The 16,130-nt window shown below is 56.2% G+C and overlaps 6 protein-coding genes across 6 annotated transcripts; 5 read left to right on the top strand and 1 right to left on the bottom strand.

The window, feature by feature from the left end:
- Positions 1-2,158: 2,158 nt before the first annotated feature.
- On the top strand, positions 2,159-2,959 carry V2A60_006337 (FMN-binding negative transcriptional regulator; the record flags this gene model as incomplete). Its single annotated transcript, XM_083257631.1, has 1 exon — positions 2,159-2,959. One exon carries the CDS (start codon positions 2,159-2,161, stop codon positions 2,957-2,959), a length of 801 nt encoding a protein of 266 aa, XP_083113757.1.
- A 2,768-nt stretch (positions 2,960-5,727) lies between these two features.
- Positions 5,728-6,669, top strand: V2A60_006336 (uncharacterized protein; the record flags this gene model as incomplete). Its single annotated transcript, XM_083257630.1, has 1 exon — positions 5,728-6,669. One exon carries the CDS (start codon positions 5,728-5,730, stop codon positions 6,667-6,669), a length of 942 nt encoding a protein of 313 aa, XP_083113756.1.
- Positions 6,670-8,383: 1,714 nt separating this feature from the next.
- Positions 8,384-10,090, top strand: V2A60_006335 (autophagy-related protein 22-like protein; the record flags this gene model as incomplete). Its single annotated transcript, XM_083257629.1, has 1 exon — positions 8,384-10,090. The coding sequence occupies one exon, from the start codon at positions 8,384-8,386 to the stop codon at positions 10,088-10,090; it is 1,707 nt and encodes a 568-aa protein (XP_083113755.1).
- Positions 10,091-10,440: 350 nt separating this feature from the next.
- V2A60_006334 (uncharacterized protein) lies at positions 10,441-12,108 on the bottom strand (the record flags this gene model as incomplete). The annotated part of the gene is made up of 1 exon (XM_083257628.1): positions 10,441-12,108. One exon carries the CDS (start codon positions 12,106-12,108, stop codon positions 10,441-10,443), a length of 1,668 nt encoding a protein of 555 aa, XP_083113754.1.
- Positions 12,109-12,963: 855 nt separating this feature from the next.
- Positions 12,964-14,363, top strand: V2A60_006333 (epoxide hydrolase; the record flags this gene model as incomplete). The annotated part of the gene is made up of 4 exons (XM_083257627.1): positions 12,964-13,787; positions 13,842-14,007; positions 14,076-14,231; positions 14,286-14,363. 4 exons carry the CDS (start codon positions 12,964-12,966, stop codon positions 14,361-14,363), a joined length of 1,224 nt encoding a protein of 407 aa, XP_083113753.1.
- Positions 14,364-15,134: 771 nt separating this feature from the next.
- On the top strand, positions 15,135-16,128 carry V2A60_006332 (nicotinate-nucleotide diphosphorylase (carboxylating); the record flags this gene model as incomplete). Its single annotated transcript, XM_083257626.1, has 2 exons — positions 15,135-15,981; positions 16,052-16,128. The coding sequence occupies 2 exons, from the start codon at positions 15,135-15,137 to the stop codon at positions 16,126-16,128; spliced, it is 924 nt and encodes a 307-aa protein (XP_083113752.1).
- Between the last annotated feature and the right edge of the window lie 2 nt (positions 16,129-16,130).

The raw sequence follows: 16,130 nt of genomic DNA, 5'->3' as shown, positions 1-16,130 counted from the left end.
GTAGACGAACGAACGTGACCGTCCAAAACGAACAATACGTAATAAGCCAGCTTGGTGTCCGCACAAGGGGACAAAGGGGAAAAAAAAGTGCCAAGGAGGCCATCGACGGGCCAGCCACTCACTCCGCAAGTGCCGACTTGCGAGCAGAGTCCCATGACGTTGTAAACGGGCACTTGGAGAAAACAAGAAGGAGAGATTGGCCATGTGTGAGAGAGAAAAGAGACCTAAGCGTAGCCAATAGGGGTCATGTAAATCATTTGGCGGAAACGGATTTGCTCCGCGGTCGGATCTACAAGTCTTGAGCGGAAACCCGCCTCAATGTTTCTTTACAGCTGGCAAGCCACAATACCAGTACCCTTGTCGCAGGAGGCAAACATGGCGTTTTTTGATTTCTGCACGGAATCGATACAGCAAAGTTTATCTGCGCGGCCTGGATTGCTGCCGCCCAGGGGGTTGCGCCGGTTTTGCATCGCCAGGATGCCGGCGCCGATCCAAGCACGGCTCCAGGTACTTACACTTGGCCGCCCGGCTTCATCGAACAAAGATAATGTCCGAAGAGGGCTTGGCTTCATCATGACTGACACATCATAGAACTAGTGACTGGTGGTTTTATGCTGCATGATTGGAACTTCTTCCCGTGCTACAGACGCGCCTTGCATCGCATCACTTCTCGATCTGTCTTCGGTCTGTCCGAATTAACACTGACTGAATCCCACCGCCACTAGCTCGAACGGACGGAAAGAGGGAGGAGGGAGGAGGAAGGAGGGGGGGGGGGGGCCCTTGACGCCACACATCGAACGCGATTGCTGGTAAAGGCTATACTGATACAATCACCTACCGAAAGCATGCCAGGCTGCTTCATGGCCGACCGTGAAAGGCAGCCTCGAGAGCCCAGGATTCGCATGGCGTGATGTGACTGACTTATTCGCATTGCTGGCATAAGTTTCTGAAAAGAGGACCGCGGACTGATGTGTACAGAAATGAGAATAATTTACGAAAGCACATCTTGGACGTGTTTTTTCTTAAAAAAAAAAAAAAAAAAAAGCTCGTTTCACTAATTGCCGGCAAGTACTGACTTGACCGGGAGACACTGACACCTAGGCGTCTAGTAGGTACTGCCTTTACCCAGGTGCAGCGACAACCCCTAAGTAAGTACGGTTCGTACAATTCTGAGAACTGGTATCGACAAGCATCTCAAAAGTGATAAAAAGGTGTCAAATTTCACAGCAAAGTCATTGAACGTCCAGGTGCCGGCCTGCAATGACGCCGGTTCTGCAACTCGGCGGCTTCGACCGAGTTTTCAAAAGTATAACAAGCCTTGCCCTCTTGATTCTGATTATCACGTAGGGGTTTTCCGGAGATGAGAGTTTCGAGGAGCGACTTATAATAGCTCAGCCCTCAAACGCAAGCTGCCGAATCGGTCGCCGCGGCCGCCGATAATTCGTCGACTTGATTGCGGTAACCACTCACTCCATAGGCAGACCCCTGGTTGATAGCTCTAATGATAATAACGTCTTGTGCGATCGGTGCATACAATGACTGGTTCATGGCGGCCGACTTCTATAGCCGCTTACCTAGGGCGTGCTTGGCTAGCCCCTGCAGCAAAGACTGTCACTATATGGAGGTGACCTGCAGACATTGATCGGAGCTTGCACGAAATTGGACGGCGACCTGCCTGCGAAAGATGCGAGAGAGCTGGCGCAAATGCAAGGGTATTTGCCAACAGCAAACGCGTTCAAAAAAAAAAGGGAATCATAATTGCGCGACCGGCGAGAGCAGCCAAGTTTTTCAGGTCTCGATACGTATATAAGCCGTTGGAAAGGCTACACGGGAATTATGACAATTGTTGTGACAAGAAATGGCACACTATGATCCATATCTTTTTAGTGATGTCACAACCGCAAGCTTGCTCCTCTGGTTTAGCTCGATTGACAATTCCAACTCTTCGGATTGGTCCGGAGCCCTCCGGCCCACGCCGTGTCCACGCCCTACGCCGTACACGGCGCAACACCCGTTTCCCCACCAGCTCCGACATGCTGCGCGTATGCAAGGCAAGGGCGTAGAAATCATACGAGGGTTCGACACATATATCATTCACGTCACCCAGGCTTGAACTTTGTTTTCTGAATCCTCGCAGACGTCAATATCGTTTATACCAATGTATCTTCGCTCTGATCACGCGGATGCCGACACGGCCACGCTGCGTCGGTTGATCCGGGAGAACCCTCTGGGCATCCTCACCACGGCGCTCCCGTCGGACAGCTTCCCGCTCATCCAGTGCTCCCACATCCCCTTCCTGCTGGACATTGAGGACGAGACGAGCGAGACGGAGCAAGGGACCCTGCGCGGCCACATGGCGCGGGCCAACCCGCACAGCAAGGCGCTGATCGAGGCCGCAAAGGTGGCGGCGGCCGCCGCCGCCGCCGCCGGCGCGCGCTCGCCCGACGACGGCCGCCTGGAGCACGAGGTGCTGGTGCTGTTCAACCTGCCGGTGCAGCACTACGTGACGCCGCAGTTCTACACCGAGACCAAGCCCGACACGGGCAAGGTGGTGCCGACGTGGAACTACGCCGCGGTGCAGGTCTACGGCCGGATCAGGGTCCATCACGACAGCGGGAGCGAGGACGCGGGCCGCTTCCTGGGGCGGCAGGTCTCGGACCTGAGCGACGCGGGCGAGCGGTCCATCATGGGCTACACGGGCGGCGCGTGGAAGATCGCCGACGCGCCGGCCGCGTACGTCGAGCGGCTCAAGAAGGCCATCATCGGCATCGAGATTACCGTCGACCGGCTGCAGGGCAAGTTCAAGATGAGCCAGGAGATGAGCGAGGGCGACCGCGCCGGCGTCGTTGCCGGCTTCAGGAGCCTGGGCACGGAGCTGGGGACGAAAATGTCCGAGTTGGTGCAGGAGCGCTCGGAGCTGAAAAAGGCCAGGAAAGCGGCTGCCCAGCCGGCTCATTGAGTGAGCGAGGGGGCGGGCGCGTTGTCGTTGGCGTGGGCCTGCGACACCAGGATCCGGCAGCATCATGTAATGGTCGACGGCAAAACGTTGGAAAAAAAAAGTCACTTCGGTACCAGCCAGTTGTTTGTACACAGAATAACAGTCTACATGTCAAACTCCACCATTCTTATTTGCCGTACGCGTCAGCAAGTAGACGCGCGTTGTCGCTTCACATGCAGCAAGACGGTCTGCTCTTGGATAACCTGCCAAATGTCTATGGCAACAGAGACTCCCCGTTCTCAGCAAAATGTGCCACTCTTACTTTTTTCCTCAAACGAGATGGCGGAATGAACAACAGTGAATATGTGACGACCAAACCTCCATCCGGACAAAAAAATTAAACTTCTTTCGGTATCCATGGAACAGTAAAATGAGAGCGGTGGTTTTGCTGTGGCTTATATCAGTCAACAAGCCCGCGTTAGTAAGCCAGCCACCATAAAAGAAGAGAATGACGGTAAGCTGCAGCATTCTTTGGTCTGTAAAGTGCAAATTCCGACATGTGTAGGCAAAAAGGACTCATGCATGGCATGTCAGGACTGCAACTCAACTCGTGACCAACGGATAGGTAGGTAGGTAGGTGGCCGATGGGCCACTGACCTGTCGAGATCCCTTGGCAAGCGTACTTTGGAGTAGTTTCTGAATTCTTGAATGAAGTAGCCGAGACACATCTGGTCGTGGCCACGACATGGTCCATCCTTGACGTGCGAGGCCCAGATATACATACTCTGTAGGCGCTCACATCCAACATGTCTGACCTGAGTTGGACAGCGAGAACCGAAACGACAGAAAAGGCATTTATTACATGAAAAGATCGTGGTCGGGGGGGGGGCTGGTAGCGCCCCAGAAGTGTGTTGAGACCGGGCAACTCGATAACCTGGTAATATATGCACATAATACTGCGTCTCCATTGGACAAAAGCATTGACATCTTGGCGATTGTGACTATCCGTGCGCCAGTGCAGCGTGTAAGCTGCGAGACAAGGGTGCTGCTTATACGAAATGGAAAGATGCTCTCTTTTCGAAAAGCAGGTTGACGAATAGCAACAAAGAAAGCCAGACTACTGACATGCTCCATGCATGTCCTACAGCCAACTAGGCAACCTTTCCGACAAGCTACTGACTATTTGGCTGCTGTCAGCGCGCGGTGACCTGGCTGGCAGTGGATCAACAAGGGCTGTGCAGTCTCGGCGCGGCTCGGAATCTTGTGGACCGAGGGAGTTGAGATCGGCCAACTTTTGATAACTGTGCCGGATGGCCGTGATCGATAGCGAGATCATCGGCAAAGGATTTGGCGCAATGACGGGATGCAAGAGGCACACTTTTCTGGTCTCGTTTCCTCCCGGCCCCCGAGGGTAGGTAGCCCTGTCCAGCTACACGGCGGGCGCTTCCCCGTTGGTGTAGGGAAGAGGACAGGGCAGGGAGCCCGCCGACTTTTTTTTTTTGTTTTCCCATTGTGATCGCTCGGCGTCGGGTGACTTGGGAGGGGGGAAGGGGGGGGGGGGGAACGGGAGCACAGTGATTGCCAGAAAACGAAACACGACAAAACCGTGGTGCTGTACGCACTCTCACCACTCGTAATGTTTCTGCCTGGCGCAGAAGAAGGCTGCACATGAACGACGGGGACAGAGGTGTGTGGACTGTTAGACACGCGCACCTTGTATCAGTAAGATGCATGGAGCCAAGAGGTGCGCCCATTGCGTGACCCGTTGAAGCGAGTGGCCATGTAGGAAAACAGGCATCAAAAGGTCGTGCTGCACTAGGCCTTCTTGGCATAACATGATTCTGGTCTCACCCGTCGCTGCGTCTGCGTCTGCGTACCAGTACGGAGTACTGCGAGTTTTAGTCACCAAGTACTCAAGCAAGTAGGGGCTTGCATATGTGGACGGGTAAGAAGCCACCAGTTGTGGCGGAGTGAGTGTGTGATGGAGATGATGGGCCATGGGAGGCGGCGGTCGCAAGTCGGTGGCCCGCGGGCGCGCCAAAACGATTGAAACGGGAGGGGGGGAGGAAATTTAAGAAATTTAAGCTATGCAAAGAAGCTTATGTACTTATTGCCTTGACTTGACCCGGAACGGAAAGCCGCAGCCGCAGAGTTTGGGAAATAAACAGAAAATTTAGTTAAAAAAAGGTCTCGCACGAATCCACTAACTAGTTTTTAAGTATCAGTACAGCCAGCCCAACCTCTCTCTCTCTATCTTCTCTCTCTCCTCTCTCTTCCCTGCGCCGCGCCCCCCCGCGAGCTGACCCTAATTCGGGCTTGGCAAAGAGAGGGGGCCAATGAATACAGAACAGTAATTAAACGGGTGCGAGAACCGGGACAAGGGAAAACAAAAAAAAAAAAGCCAAGAATTTTAAGGCATGCACTTCATTATTAGTACCTTGGAAAAAAATAAGAGTGCCAAGAGTGAAGGGGGCTGCGCCCATCAGCCTGGGCAAACCCGCAAAATCAGGCGCCTCCCCGGCTTTCCTCCTCACTCAATGACCGGTGCCCTCTCAAGCAAACACACACACACACTCTCTCTCTTTTTCCTCTTCAAACACCAAAAGGACTCATCAGCATTCGCGCTTCATCGTCATCAAATCGCCTCTCTCTCGCCCACCCCTCCCCGCCATCCCCAATCAGGATCACGGCGCTAGACAACACACATCTCCTCGCCTGATGCGGCGTCTACCTGCGATACTGCATTTGTCAGCGTCTCCGCCTCTGCCTCCGCCGCCCAAGCTAGCACAATGGAGGTCTTTGGGTTGAAGAGCCAGTCGCTGCGGTACAAGATGGACGGGTTTGGTAGCGTCCAGATGTACCTGACACCTCCAGACTACTTTGGACTGGCGCCTCCTCCTCACGCACCTCGACACCACCATCATCACCACCATCAACACCTGATGCAGCAAGCCGCTACCGCTACCGCTACCGCTACCGCCGCCGCCGCCACCACCATGTCCGGCAGCACCGGCGCCTCGGTCCCGCAGCCCAGGACGACGCTCGTCGTCGGCGCCTCGCGCGGCATCGGCAGGGAGCTCGCGCAGCAGCTCGCGCGGCAGCAGCAGCCGTCGGGCGGAGAGGTCATTGTCTCGGTGCGCAGCGCCGCCGACTGGGACGGGCAGCAGCAGCAGCACCCCAACGTGCGCTCCCTCACGCTGGACCAGTCCTCGGCCAAGTCGGTGGGCGAGGCCGCGCTGGCCGTCGCGGCGCTCGACACCCTCATCGTCAACGCCGCCATCGGCGACGACGAGCGCCTGCTGGCCACGTCGGACGCGCGCATGGCCGAGTACATGGACGTCAACGTGACGGGCGTCCTGCGCGTCGTCAAGGCCTTCCTGCCCGCCCTCCGGGCCCGCAGGACGCGCCAGATCGTGCTCGTCTCCTCTACCTCGGGCTCCATCACCCGCCAGGTCGACGCCAAGACGGGCTTCAGGGGCCCCTACGCCGTCTCCACGGCCGCCCTCAACATGGTCGCCGTCCAGCTTCACAACGAGCTGCACGCCTCCGACGGCTTCACCGTCGTCCCCATCCACCCGGGCTGGGTCGCCACCGACATGGGCCGCATCTCGGGCGACGGCGGCATGCCCGTCTCCAAGAGCGCCGCCGGCATCCTCAAGGTCGTCAACAACCTGACGCCGCAAAACTCGGCCACCTTTTACAATTATGACGGGACGACGCTGCCATGGTAGATGGCGAGTTTCATGTCCATCCGGGAGGCATATCATGTACATAGAATGAAGATGACTTTTTTTCTTCTCCTTTTGGGTAATGGGTAATACAGCATTTATTTTCATGGTACATACATTTCACTATGTGGTTTCATTCTTCATTCTCCATTTTCTTCTCTTTTCTGTCCTTTTCCTTCCTTTTCCTCCTCCTTTCTTTTTCTTTTCTTCTTTTCTTGCTTTTTCATTCCTGCCATGTACCCTTGTACGATGTACTTGTGTGTTCGGGCACGTCCGGCCGTCGCGAGATTTGACATGACACACTACTTAAGTCGAACGAACATTTGAGACATGAGTGAACCGGCAAACAAAATCCAGCCACTGGCAATGCCAGCTTCGCGACTCCTCTGTGCGTCCTGGAATAAGTAAGCCAACGCCGAGACAATGCGCCACCGCCCGCTGCCGCAGCTGAGATGGTAGTATTATCAGTACAGCACTCTATTGTTTAGTTGGACGCAGGCTCGCAGCCACTGAGTGGACCTTGAAGGGGACGATCGTTTTCAACTGCCTCTGGGCGACTAAGTAGAGCAAGTATACTTTTCGTCGTCGTACGGAATAACTTCCCCCTTCCCCCCTTTCCAATGGATCAAATGAAACTTGTGCAGCACATCATGGCCAAAACTTTAAGCGGCGGAAACGGCCTTGTCCGGGCCTTTTAAAATGGGAAGCCATCCAAGGCTAAATCTATGACGTCGCAGAATCACATCACTGTAGCGACGCAGCAGAGTACTTTGCCCGTAACCTAGTACGTTTATTACACGAGTAGCTCAAACGGTTACGTCTTTTAATTTACAAGCAAGACGTCCAGTTGATAATGGAACAACGTCGCCACGTCCGTAATTAAACTAAAAAAAATCACTTTTAATCCACTAACAATCCAGATGCTACTCAGTATGCTCATACTCCTCCCATCAATGTAAGTGAACTTGACAGGGTTGCATGCATGCTTGTACCCAGTAGCTCCAATCTCCATCAAATAAGCCCTTGTGCTGCCATCGCATTGCAACCTTCGACACCCATCTTGCAAAGGATGCGCCATTTCCCTCCTCCCTTGGCCATTCCCATCGATTGAGCCCCGGGGGGGCCGCAAACAAATACTTGACCAATACGATTTGACGAGAAAAGGTTTCCTCCCCTCCCCGTAAATCTGACGTCGACCGATGGATGTTCCGTGCCCGCTAAACCTCTCGCTAGCCCTCGGCGCTTCCTATCACCGTCCAGCTCCCCCGTTTGCGCTACACTGCACTAACCGAAGCCAATGCCCGGTTAGCCCGTTGGGCCCTGTCTGAATCAGGATCGAGCCACCGAAGAGATGGCCGGCCGGGGGGGGGGCGCGCAACCCCCCAAAAACAACGAGGCTGCTGTAGCTGCTGGTGCTTTGCTGCAGTGCACACCACGATCCCCAGAACGATCGAAAGTGGCCGGGCAAAAAAAAAAAAAAAAAAACAGGATGGGATTTGCAAAGCTGAGAGCGCCGCACGGGAGGAAGCTACCCGCCCGCGGTCTCCCCTCCCCCACGGCGCCGTCTTCTTCTTCTTCTCCTTCCTCTTCATCATTTCCCACATTCCTTCATCAAAGCTTCCGCGCTGTTTCTCCCCTTTTGCATGGACTCAAGTCTGCCGTCAGGGATGAAGCACTCGATATAATCTCGACTTGAACCCCCCCCTCCCAACACGACATGGATCCTGTCCGACGGCCTGAGGAGAAGAAGCTGGCGTTGGAGGAAGAGGAGGAGGAGGAGAACCTCAAGGCGCAGCAGGTGTCGTCTTCTGCGTCGAACGCGGGGCCTCATTCGCAGAGCCGGCGACAGCCTGCCAGCGGAGGCGGCGGCGTCGGTGGCGGCGTCGCCAACATGCCCGACGAGCAGCCCGGGCTGGTGATGCCCGCGCTCACCGACACCGACATCCCGACCACGACGAGGTCCGAGATCTGGTCCTGGTACACGTACTACGTGGGCGCCAACGGCCTGGCCCTCTTCAACTTTGGCCCGACGGCCTTCCAGAACCTGCTCAGCCAGGCGGCCGGCGGGGACGAGGGGCTTCTGCGCTTCGCCGGCGCCGATCGCGACGTCAACAGTATCGTGCTGCTCGCCAACGGCATCTCCTTTGCGCTGCAGGCCGTCCTCTTCCTCGTCATCGGCGCGTGGGCCGACTTTGGCACCGGCCGCCGCTGGGTCCTCGTCGTCTGGTCCCTCATCGCCTACGCCATCGGCTTCGCCTGGCTCGGCGTCCACGACCCGCGCCAGTGGCAGGTCGCCGCCGGCCTCTACATTGTCGGCCTCATCGCCTACCAGCTCACCCTGACCTACTGGACCGCCGCCTTCCCCTCACTGGCGCGCAACACGCGCTGGATCAAGGAGTCCCGCGCCGCCTACGCAAACGCCGAGATCACGCTCCGCGAGATGGACCGTCGCGACGAGATGGAGCGCAGCCGGCTCAGCAACGTCGGCTTCTACGTCCAGTCGGTAGGCGAGATCTTCATTCTCGCCGTCATCGTCGGCATCATGTACGCCGTCCACGTCCGCCGCAGCACCGAGGACAACAACTGGGGCCTCTCGGTGCTCATTGCCTTCGCCACCGGCGTCTGGCTGCTGCTCTCCCTGCCCTGGTTTCTCATGGAGAAGACGCGGCCGGGAATGAAGGTCCCGCCGGGACTCAACATTGTCACCGTCGGCTTCTGGCAGCTTTACGAAGCGGCTAGTCAGATGTGGCAGCTCAAGCAGAGTCTCATCTTCCTCGCCGGCTACTTTCTGCTCGGCGACTCCCTCAACACCACCGTCACAGTCATCGCCACGCTGCAAAATCAAGTCATTGCGTACGACACCCTCAAGCTCACTTATTTGCTCATCGTCGGCATCGCCGCCCAAGCCGTCGGCATCGGCCTGTTCTGGCTGATACAGAAGCGCATGGACCTCAGCGCCAAGACAATGTTCAACGCCGTCATGGTGTCCATCCTGCTTCTCGATGGCTGGGGCATGATTGGAAACTGGACCAACAAATTCGGCTTCAAAAACGAGTGGGAAATCTGGCTGTACCAGGCCTTTTACGGCCTGGCCGTCTGCCCGTGGTACAGCTACTCTCAGATTATGATTTCCTCAGTCACGCCGCGCGGCCACGAGTTCCTCTTCTTCTCCGTCTTCAACATCATTGGCAAAGCCTCGAGCTTCATCGGGCCGCTCATCAGCAGCCGCATCATTGACGCGACGCCGGGCGGCACAAACAACAGCGCACCCTTCTACTTTCTATTCGCACTGAGTCTGCTCAGCGCTGTGGGACTTTGGTCGTTTCTCGACCTCGAAAAGAGCGCGCGCGAGCAGGAAGTATTCTTGGCAAAAGAGAAAGCCAGGATCGAAGACGACAATAGCGATGTTGCTGCAACGGCATGAAAGCAGAGAAAGGAGCCCGGGAGAAAGACTAGAATTCCCTTTTATTTTTATTTTTTGAGTTTGATCACGCATTTTGGCTGAAGACGTCGGTAAAATTCGATTGCAGCTGTTTTCTCCCTTTAAAACTCGTGATTTACACAAGCTGTTGAAATCATGACAGGAAAACAGATACTGCGCCAGCAGTCGGTCTAAAGCTTCCGCCCCCCAGCAAGCTGCCCCATAATCTTGCGGCATATTTTCTTGCAAATAGGAGAAGCCCTAGACAATGTAGTCTGTATGCTGTGATTCTAGTAGCTAAAGAGTTGTAATCTTGTAACTCTGGTAATCGTTCCCACACCCTGTAAAGGAAACTAAACATTGGTCCTGCAGAAGCACGACGCCTTGATAGGTATGTCGGCCAGCTCGAGCGCAGCCTTCAACTTTTCACTGATTGCTTCCGCCTCGTCCTTCCTCTGAGTACGAACTAGGCATTCGTGATAGCCATGCAGAGACCATACGTTGTGGCGGTGTTGATGGGCGCGAGGCAGAGAGTCGTCCAAGCCCAGGTCGGCCTTGTACACGGCCAGCGCCTCCTCCACATGGCCTTGCTCCAGCAACAACGCGCCGTAGGCGTGTCGCACCGGCTGCATCCACCCCCAAGGCTCGTCAAAGGGCAGGTCGTCGTACAGGGCGATGGCTTCACGAAGATGCGCGAATGCGGCCTCGTAATTCGCGGCGCGGTACTCGACCTCGCCGCTCAAAAGCGCGGCACCGACCTTTAGGATGTCGGTGCACTGGTTGTTGAAGAGGGTGCGCGACTCCTTGACGCTGGCCCGGGACTGTTCAAAGAGCGCCTGCTGCTCCCTCGCCCGGCCGACGTCTCCGAGGGCGGCGTGGGCCATGCCCTTTGCGTAGTACGTCAGCGCCGTGCAGACGCAGTACAGGTCCGGATCGCCGGGGAGCGGCAGCGCCAGCACGTCGTCCCAGCGCCCGAAGCGGACCAGGGCGTGCACGCGCATGGCGAGGAACGCCTCCAGCCAGTCCGCCATGGGCGGGGACTCGATGCGCAGCAGCTCCTCCGTGACGCTCGCCTCGAGCCTCGCCACGGTGTCGAGCGCCAGCCCCATCTGCCCGGAAAACATGGCGCCGTAGAGCAGGAAGTGGTAGTCGTGGCTGCGGTAGAGCGTGTAGAACATGAGGGCGCCCTCGCGGGCCAGGAACTTCTCGTCGGCCGCCACGGCGGCGGTGTTGGAGCGGCCGGCGGCGGCGTAGTCGCCGACGAGGATGTCGATGTGGCTGGGCATGTGGTTCAGATGACCAGAATCCGGGACCAAGCCGCGGAGATGGTTGGCAGCAGGAAGGGCGGCCTCTGGCGTGGTGGACATTTCCATGAGATGGATGTACAGGTGCAGAGCACCCGGGTGCTGACGGCCCCCGGGAAGCGACAGAGCGCGGTCCAAGACTCTCTTCGTCTCCAACGTCCTGGCACCTTCGGCAGGGTTGCCGGTACGAATATCCCAGAGCGCCCAGGGAGTCAGATTCATCATGGCGTCGGCGTACAATGTCGCGACATCCAGGTCGTCTGGGAACTTGGCGGCGACAGCGGCCATGGCGTCGGCGTACTCTTTATTCCAGATGGTGGTCTTTGCCTCGTCTTCGCCAGCCGCGGGCGTCTCCCTTTGCGGGTAGCGATAGCGTAGAGCGTGTATCAGCCCTCCCTCTACCGGCGCGACGATCGTCTCTGTTGAAAGAGCCGTCGCCTTTTCCATGGCGTCGTGCGTGCGCTGCGTGGCCGACTTGCGTTCGTCCGCCTCGAAGAGCCCCCATGGTTTGTTGTAATTGGGACCGAGCGAGTAGGCGAGGCCCCAGTAGGCCATGGCACAGTCTGGATCGGCGCTGATGGCATTCTCAAAGCACTTGGCGGCTTCTTCATGGTTGAAGCCGTAGGACCAGACCAGGCCGCGATCGAACCATGCCTGTGCGTCTTTGCTCGTTGTGGTGATGGGGCGGGAATGAGTGCCGAGATTGTAGTACTCCATGACGGCATGTACGATGTGATATATATAGGCGGCTGTTTTTCTTAGTGCTAGATGAGATATTTTGAGCAGATTAAAGGCTAGCTGGCTTGCTGGGTTGGATGGAGACGGCAAAAGAACGACCAGGATGCGCCCTCTGTCATCAGCTCGGGCCCAATGATGAAGAACGCGGGGTTGAGTGACGCCAGGGAGCAGATTTATCCGTCATCCACGGCTAAAAGAAAATACATGAGTAAAAGACTGCTGGCTTTCTGCGTCTTGGTGGCTCTTGTTCGAATTTCTGGATTATCAAGTGAGAGCATCTATTATAACCAGACCGAGTAAATCTTCTTGGCCGTAGGGCGGACAGGAACGAAATGCAACGCTCTAAGGAAGGCAGATTGGTGTTCTTGCGAGCCATGTTTCGGTGAGATATAGCGACTATCAACTAAACAATCTACCCATCTACCCTAGTTGCCTAGTCAAGAAATCAACATTTGACCAATCGAGAGGCCTTGGCCGGCTTTAATCTCAGCCGCAGGTGATCTGCCTGTCTGCCTGGCGCGATCATTGCCGAAAAAGGACATGCGCCGATACAACCGCCCTTGACGAGTTTTAAGAGATTAAAAGCTACTTCTCGATGATTCTAGAGCATCGGCGCTTATTCTGGCATATTTTTCTTTCGGGCAAAACCTGCGATTCGCGACGGGTCTTGTCCGTGCCTTGTGCAGGTTTCGTCTATTTAGTTGACAGAATCCCCAGCGTCTTGGTGCATTGCGGCAGGCCAACTTCCTGACACGCTCTTCATCACTACTGACTCTGACTGCTTGGCTGCACATATTGTACTTGGCCCCCCTCTTTCGCATCCATTACAACGTCATGTCTGACTTCTCCAAGATCCCAGCGGCGGCCACGTTGGCCGTTCATTCGTTTACCGCGCACGCATCCGAAGAAAAAGTGAAGCACTTTAGGCAGCTTCTTGACCTGTCTCCGATCGGGCCCGCCGTGTATGAAAATACACACAACGGCCGCGCATATGGCATCACAAGAGACTGTTTGAGAGAAGCAAAGGAAGGGTGGCTCAATAGTTTCGACTGGCGCAAGTATGAGGCTCGCATCAACTCCTTCCCCAACTTCAAAGCCAAAGTCCAGGATGCGGATGGCAACTGTCTTGACATGCACTTTATGGGCTTGTTCTCTCAACGGGAAGATGCAATTCCAATTGCGTTGCTCCACGGCTGGCCAAGCTCTTTTGCATCCTTTATGGATATCTTGGACCTTCTAAGGAACAAGTACTCGCCGGAAGATTTGCCGTACCATGTCGTTGTGCCATCGCTCCCGGGCTACGCCTACTCTTCTGGCCCGCCAATGGACAAGGACTATGGCCTGGACAAAGCCGCTAGTGCCATTGACAACCTGATGATTGGGCTTGGCTTCAAGGCTGGTTATCTGGTGCAAGGCGGTGACCTGGGAAGCTTCATAAGCCGGATTCTAGCAATGACATCCGAGTCCTGCAAAGGCATGCATGTCAACATGATGACCATCCCGGGGGGGGAGGAGCCCAAAGACGATCTGGAGAGAGCCGCGCTTTGCAAAGCGAAAGAGGCCGTCGACACGGGCATGGCATTCGCCCTGGAGCAGGGCACGCGTCCAGCAACAATCGGGCTTGCTCTCAGCGCGAGCCCGCTTGCACTACTCGCCTGGTGAGCCTGACCCCGGTATTTTCTGTAAATTCGGTTGTGCTGACATTGAGCTAGGATTGGCGAGAAGATGCTAGCTTGGACCGACCAAGACCCCCCTCTGGACAAGATCCTCGAGACTGTCACTTTGTACTGGATGACGGACACCATCTCGCGTTCGTTTTGGCATAACCGGGCAATGGCCGGTGCTGGCGATGAGCCAAAGATGGCCCGCATATCTGTTGTGAGTCTACACACGTTTCAACTCTTACCTCTGAGACTTTGCGGGACGAGAAGCTGACAATATGATAGGTGACATCCATGTCAATGATTAATCTCCCATTTGTTCAGAAACCTACTGGATACTCCATGTTTGCCCATGAGATTATCCCTGTTCCACGCAGCTGGGCCGCCAAAACCTGCAACCTTGTCTTCTTTAAGCATCATGAGAAGGGTGGCCACTTTGCAGTAAGTTGGTTTTTTTCTCTCAAATTATAGAAGCTTGCTGCTAACAAAATGTAGGCAATGGAACAACCTATGGCGTTGCTTGAAGATATCGAAAGCTTCGCGAAGCTGGCTTTTAGCCCGGTGGAGGCTTAGACGTCAACCGGATGGTCTGGTACCAGTTACTGCGCCCGCGAGTTATTTGCTCACTACAAGCTCAATAAAATTGCTACCTCTTTGCTACTGCTTCGTGGAAATGTATCACATAGTTCTCGATCGCCCACCGCCTTTCTTCGAGGGACGCACAGCCCCTCACTAGCTTCTGTCAACTGGTGTCGTTTTTCTACTCAGCAATGCATTTATAGATTTGTGTCGATAGCACGTCAACAGTTTCTCTTCTCAACGCGAGAGCCATTTCGCGGCACAGTGGAGCAGAAGAAGCTGTCATGAGATAGAAGCGGCTCCGTAGTATATTAAGAATATGAAGGCCTCTCGAAAGATTGTCTGTGGCGCAGGTCAACTACCCACCTCACTGCATTGCATTTCGGTAAAGGACACTCCCCCAGTTTCCTGCTTTATTTGGTGGAACCGATTCCCAAAAACGGTGATATACATCTACAACTGCATACAAGAAATCGTTGGAAAATTTTACAAATAAACCAAAGAGTCAAATCAATAACGTCAGATGGCCGCAAAGGTAATTCATCCCCGTGGCCGTGAACCGCCCGGCTACGGAGCCCCGCTACATGCCCCGCCATTCCGCGATGGCGTCCGACTCTTCACGACGGCAAGTGTCCAGCCAACCGAATAAAATACCTCTTCCAACAACTTTCCCCCCCCAAAGCTCCCCCGCCTCTGTCTTGCTTTTTTCTTTCCCGTTTCTTCTGCCATCACCGACGGAAAAAAACACACACACGCCACGCAACCATGCCCGCCAGCCCGACGCCCCTCTCGCAAGGCACGCTCGGCCACCTGCTGCCTCCGAGCTGGAAGACGCAGGTGACGGCGTGGCTGGCCGAGGACACGCCGTCGTGCGACTACGGCGGCTTCGTCGTGGGCGAGGGCGAGCGCGCCGCGACGCTGTGGTGCAAGTCTGACGGCGTCCTCGCCGGGCGGCCCTTTTTCGACGAGGTGTTTGCGCAGTGCGGCTGCGCGGTGGAGTGGCACGCCGCCGAGGGCGACGCCATCCGGGTCGGCGACGGCGACGGCGACGGCGACGCCGGCGGCAAGGTCAGGGCCGCGACGGTGACGGGCCCCGTGCGCGGCATCCTGCTGGGCGAGCGCGTGGCGCTCAACACGCTCGCGCGGTGCTCGGGCGTCGCGACGCGCAGCCGCGCCGTCGTCGAGCGCGTGCGCGCCGCCGGCTACGAGGGCGTGCTGGCCGGCACGCGCAAGACGACGCCCGGCTTCCGGCTCGTGGAGAAGTACGGCATGCTGGCCGGCGGCGCCGACGCACACCGCATGGACCTCAGCTCCATGGTCATGCTCAAGGACAACCACGTCTGGAGCCGCGGCAGCATCGCCGACGCCGTCGCCGCCGCCCGCGCCGTCGCCGGCTTCGCCCTCAAGATCGAGGTCGAGGTCCAGACCGAGGCCCAGGCCGACGAGGCCATCGCCGCCGGCGCCGACGTCGTCATGCTCGACAACTTCACCGGCGACGGCGTCCGCGCCGCCGCACGCAGCCTCAAGGAGCGCTGGGCCGGCAAGAAGCACTTCCTGCTCGAGGTCTCGGGCGGCCTGACGCTGGACAACGTCACCCCCTACGTGTGTAATGGTACGTCGTGCTTTACGTTTAACACTGGAATATATAGTAGCTCGCTAACTGTTTCTTCTCCACAACGCAGATGTTGATATCATCTCCACAAGTTCTATTCACCAAGGCGTTCCTCATGTTGACTTTTCGCTCAAGATTGAGCATTAAGT

Source organism: Cordyceps javanica, chromosome 4 (genome assembly GCF_051103115.1).
Source record: "Cordyceps javanica chromosome 4, complete sequence".
In the NCBI taxonomy this organism is placed as follows: domain Eukaryota; kingdom Fungi; phylum Ascomycota; class Sordariomycetes; order Hypocreales; family Cordycipitaceae; genus Cordyceps; species Cordyceps javanica.
This window is presented reverse-complemented; position numbering and strand designations above follow the sequence as displayed.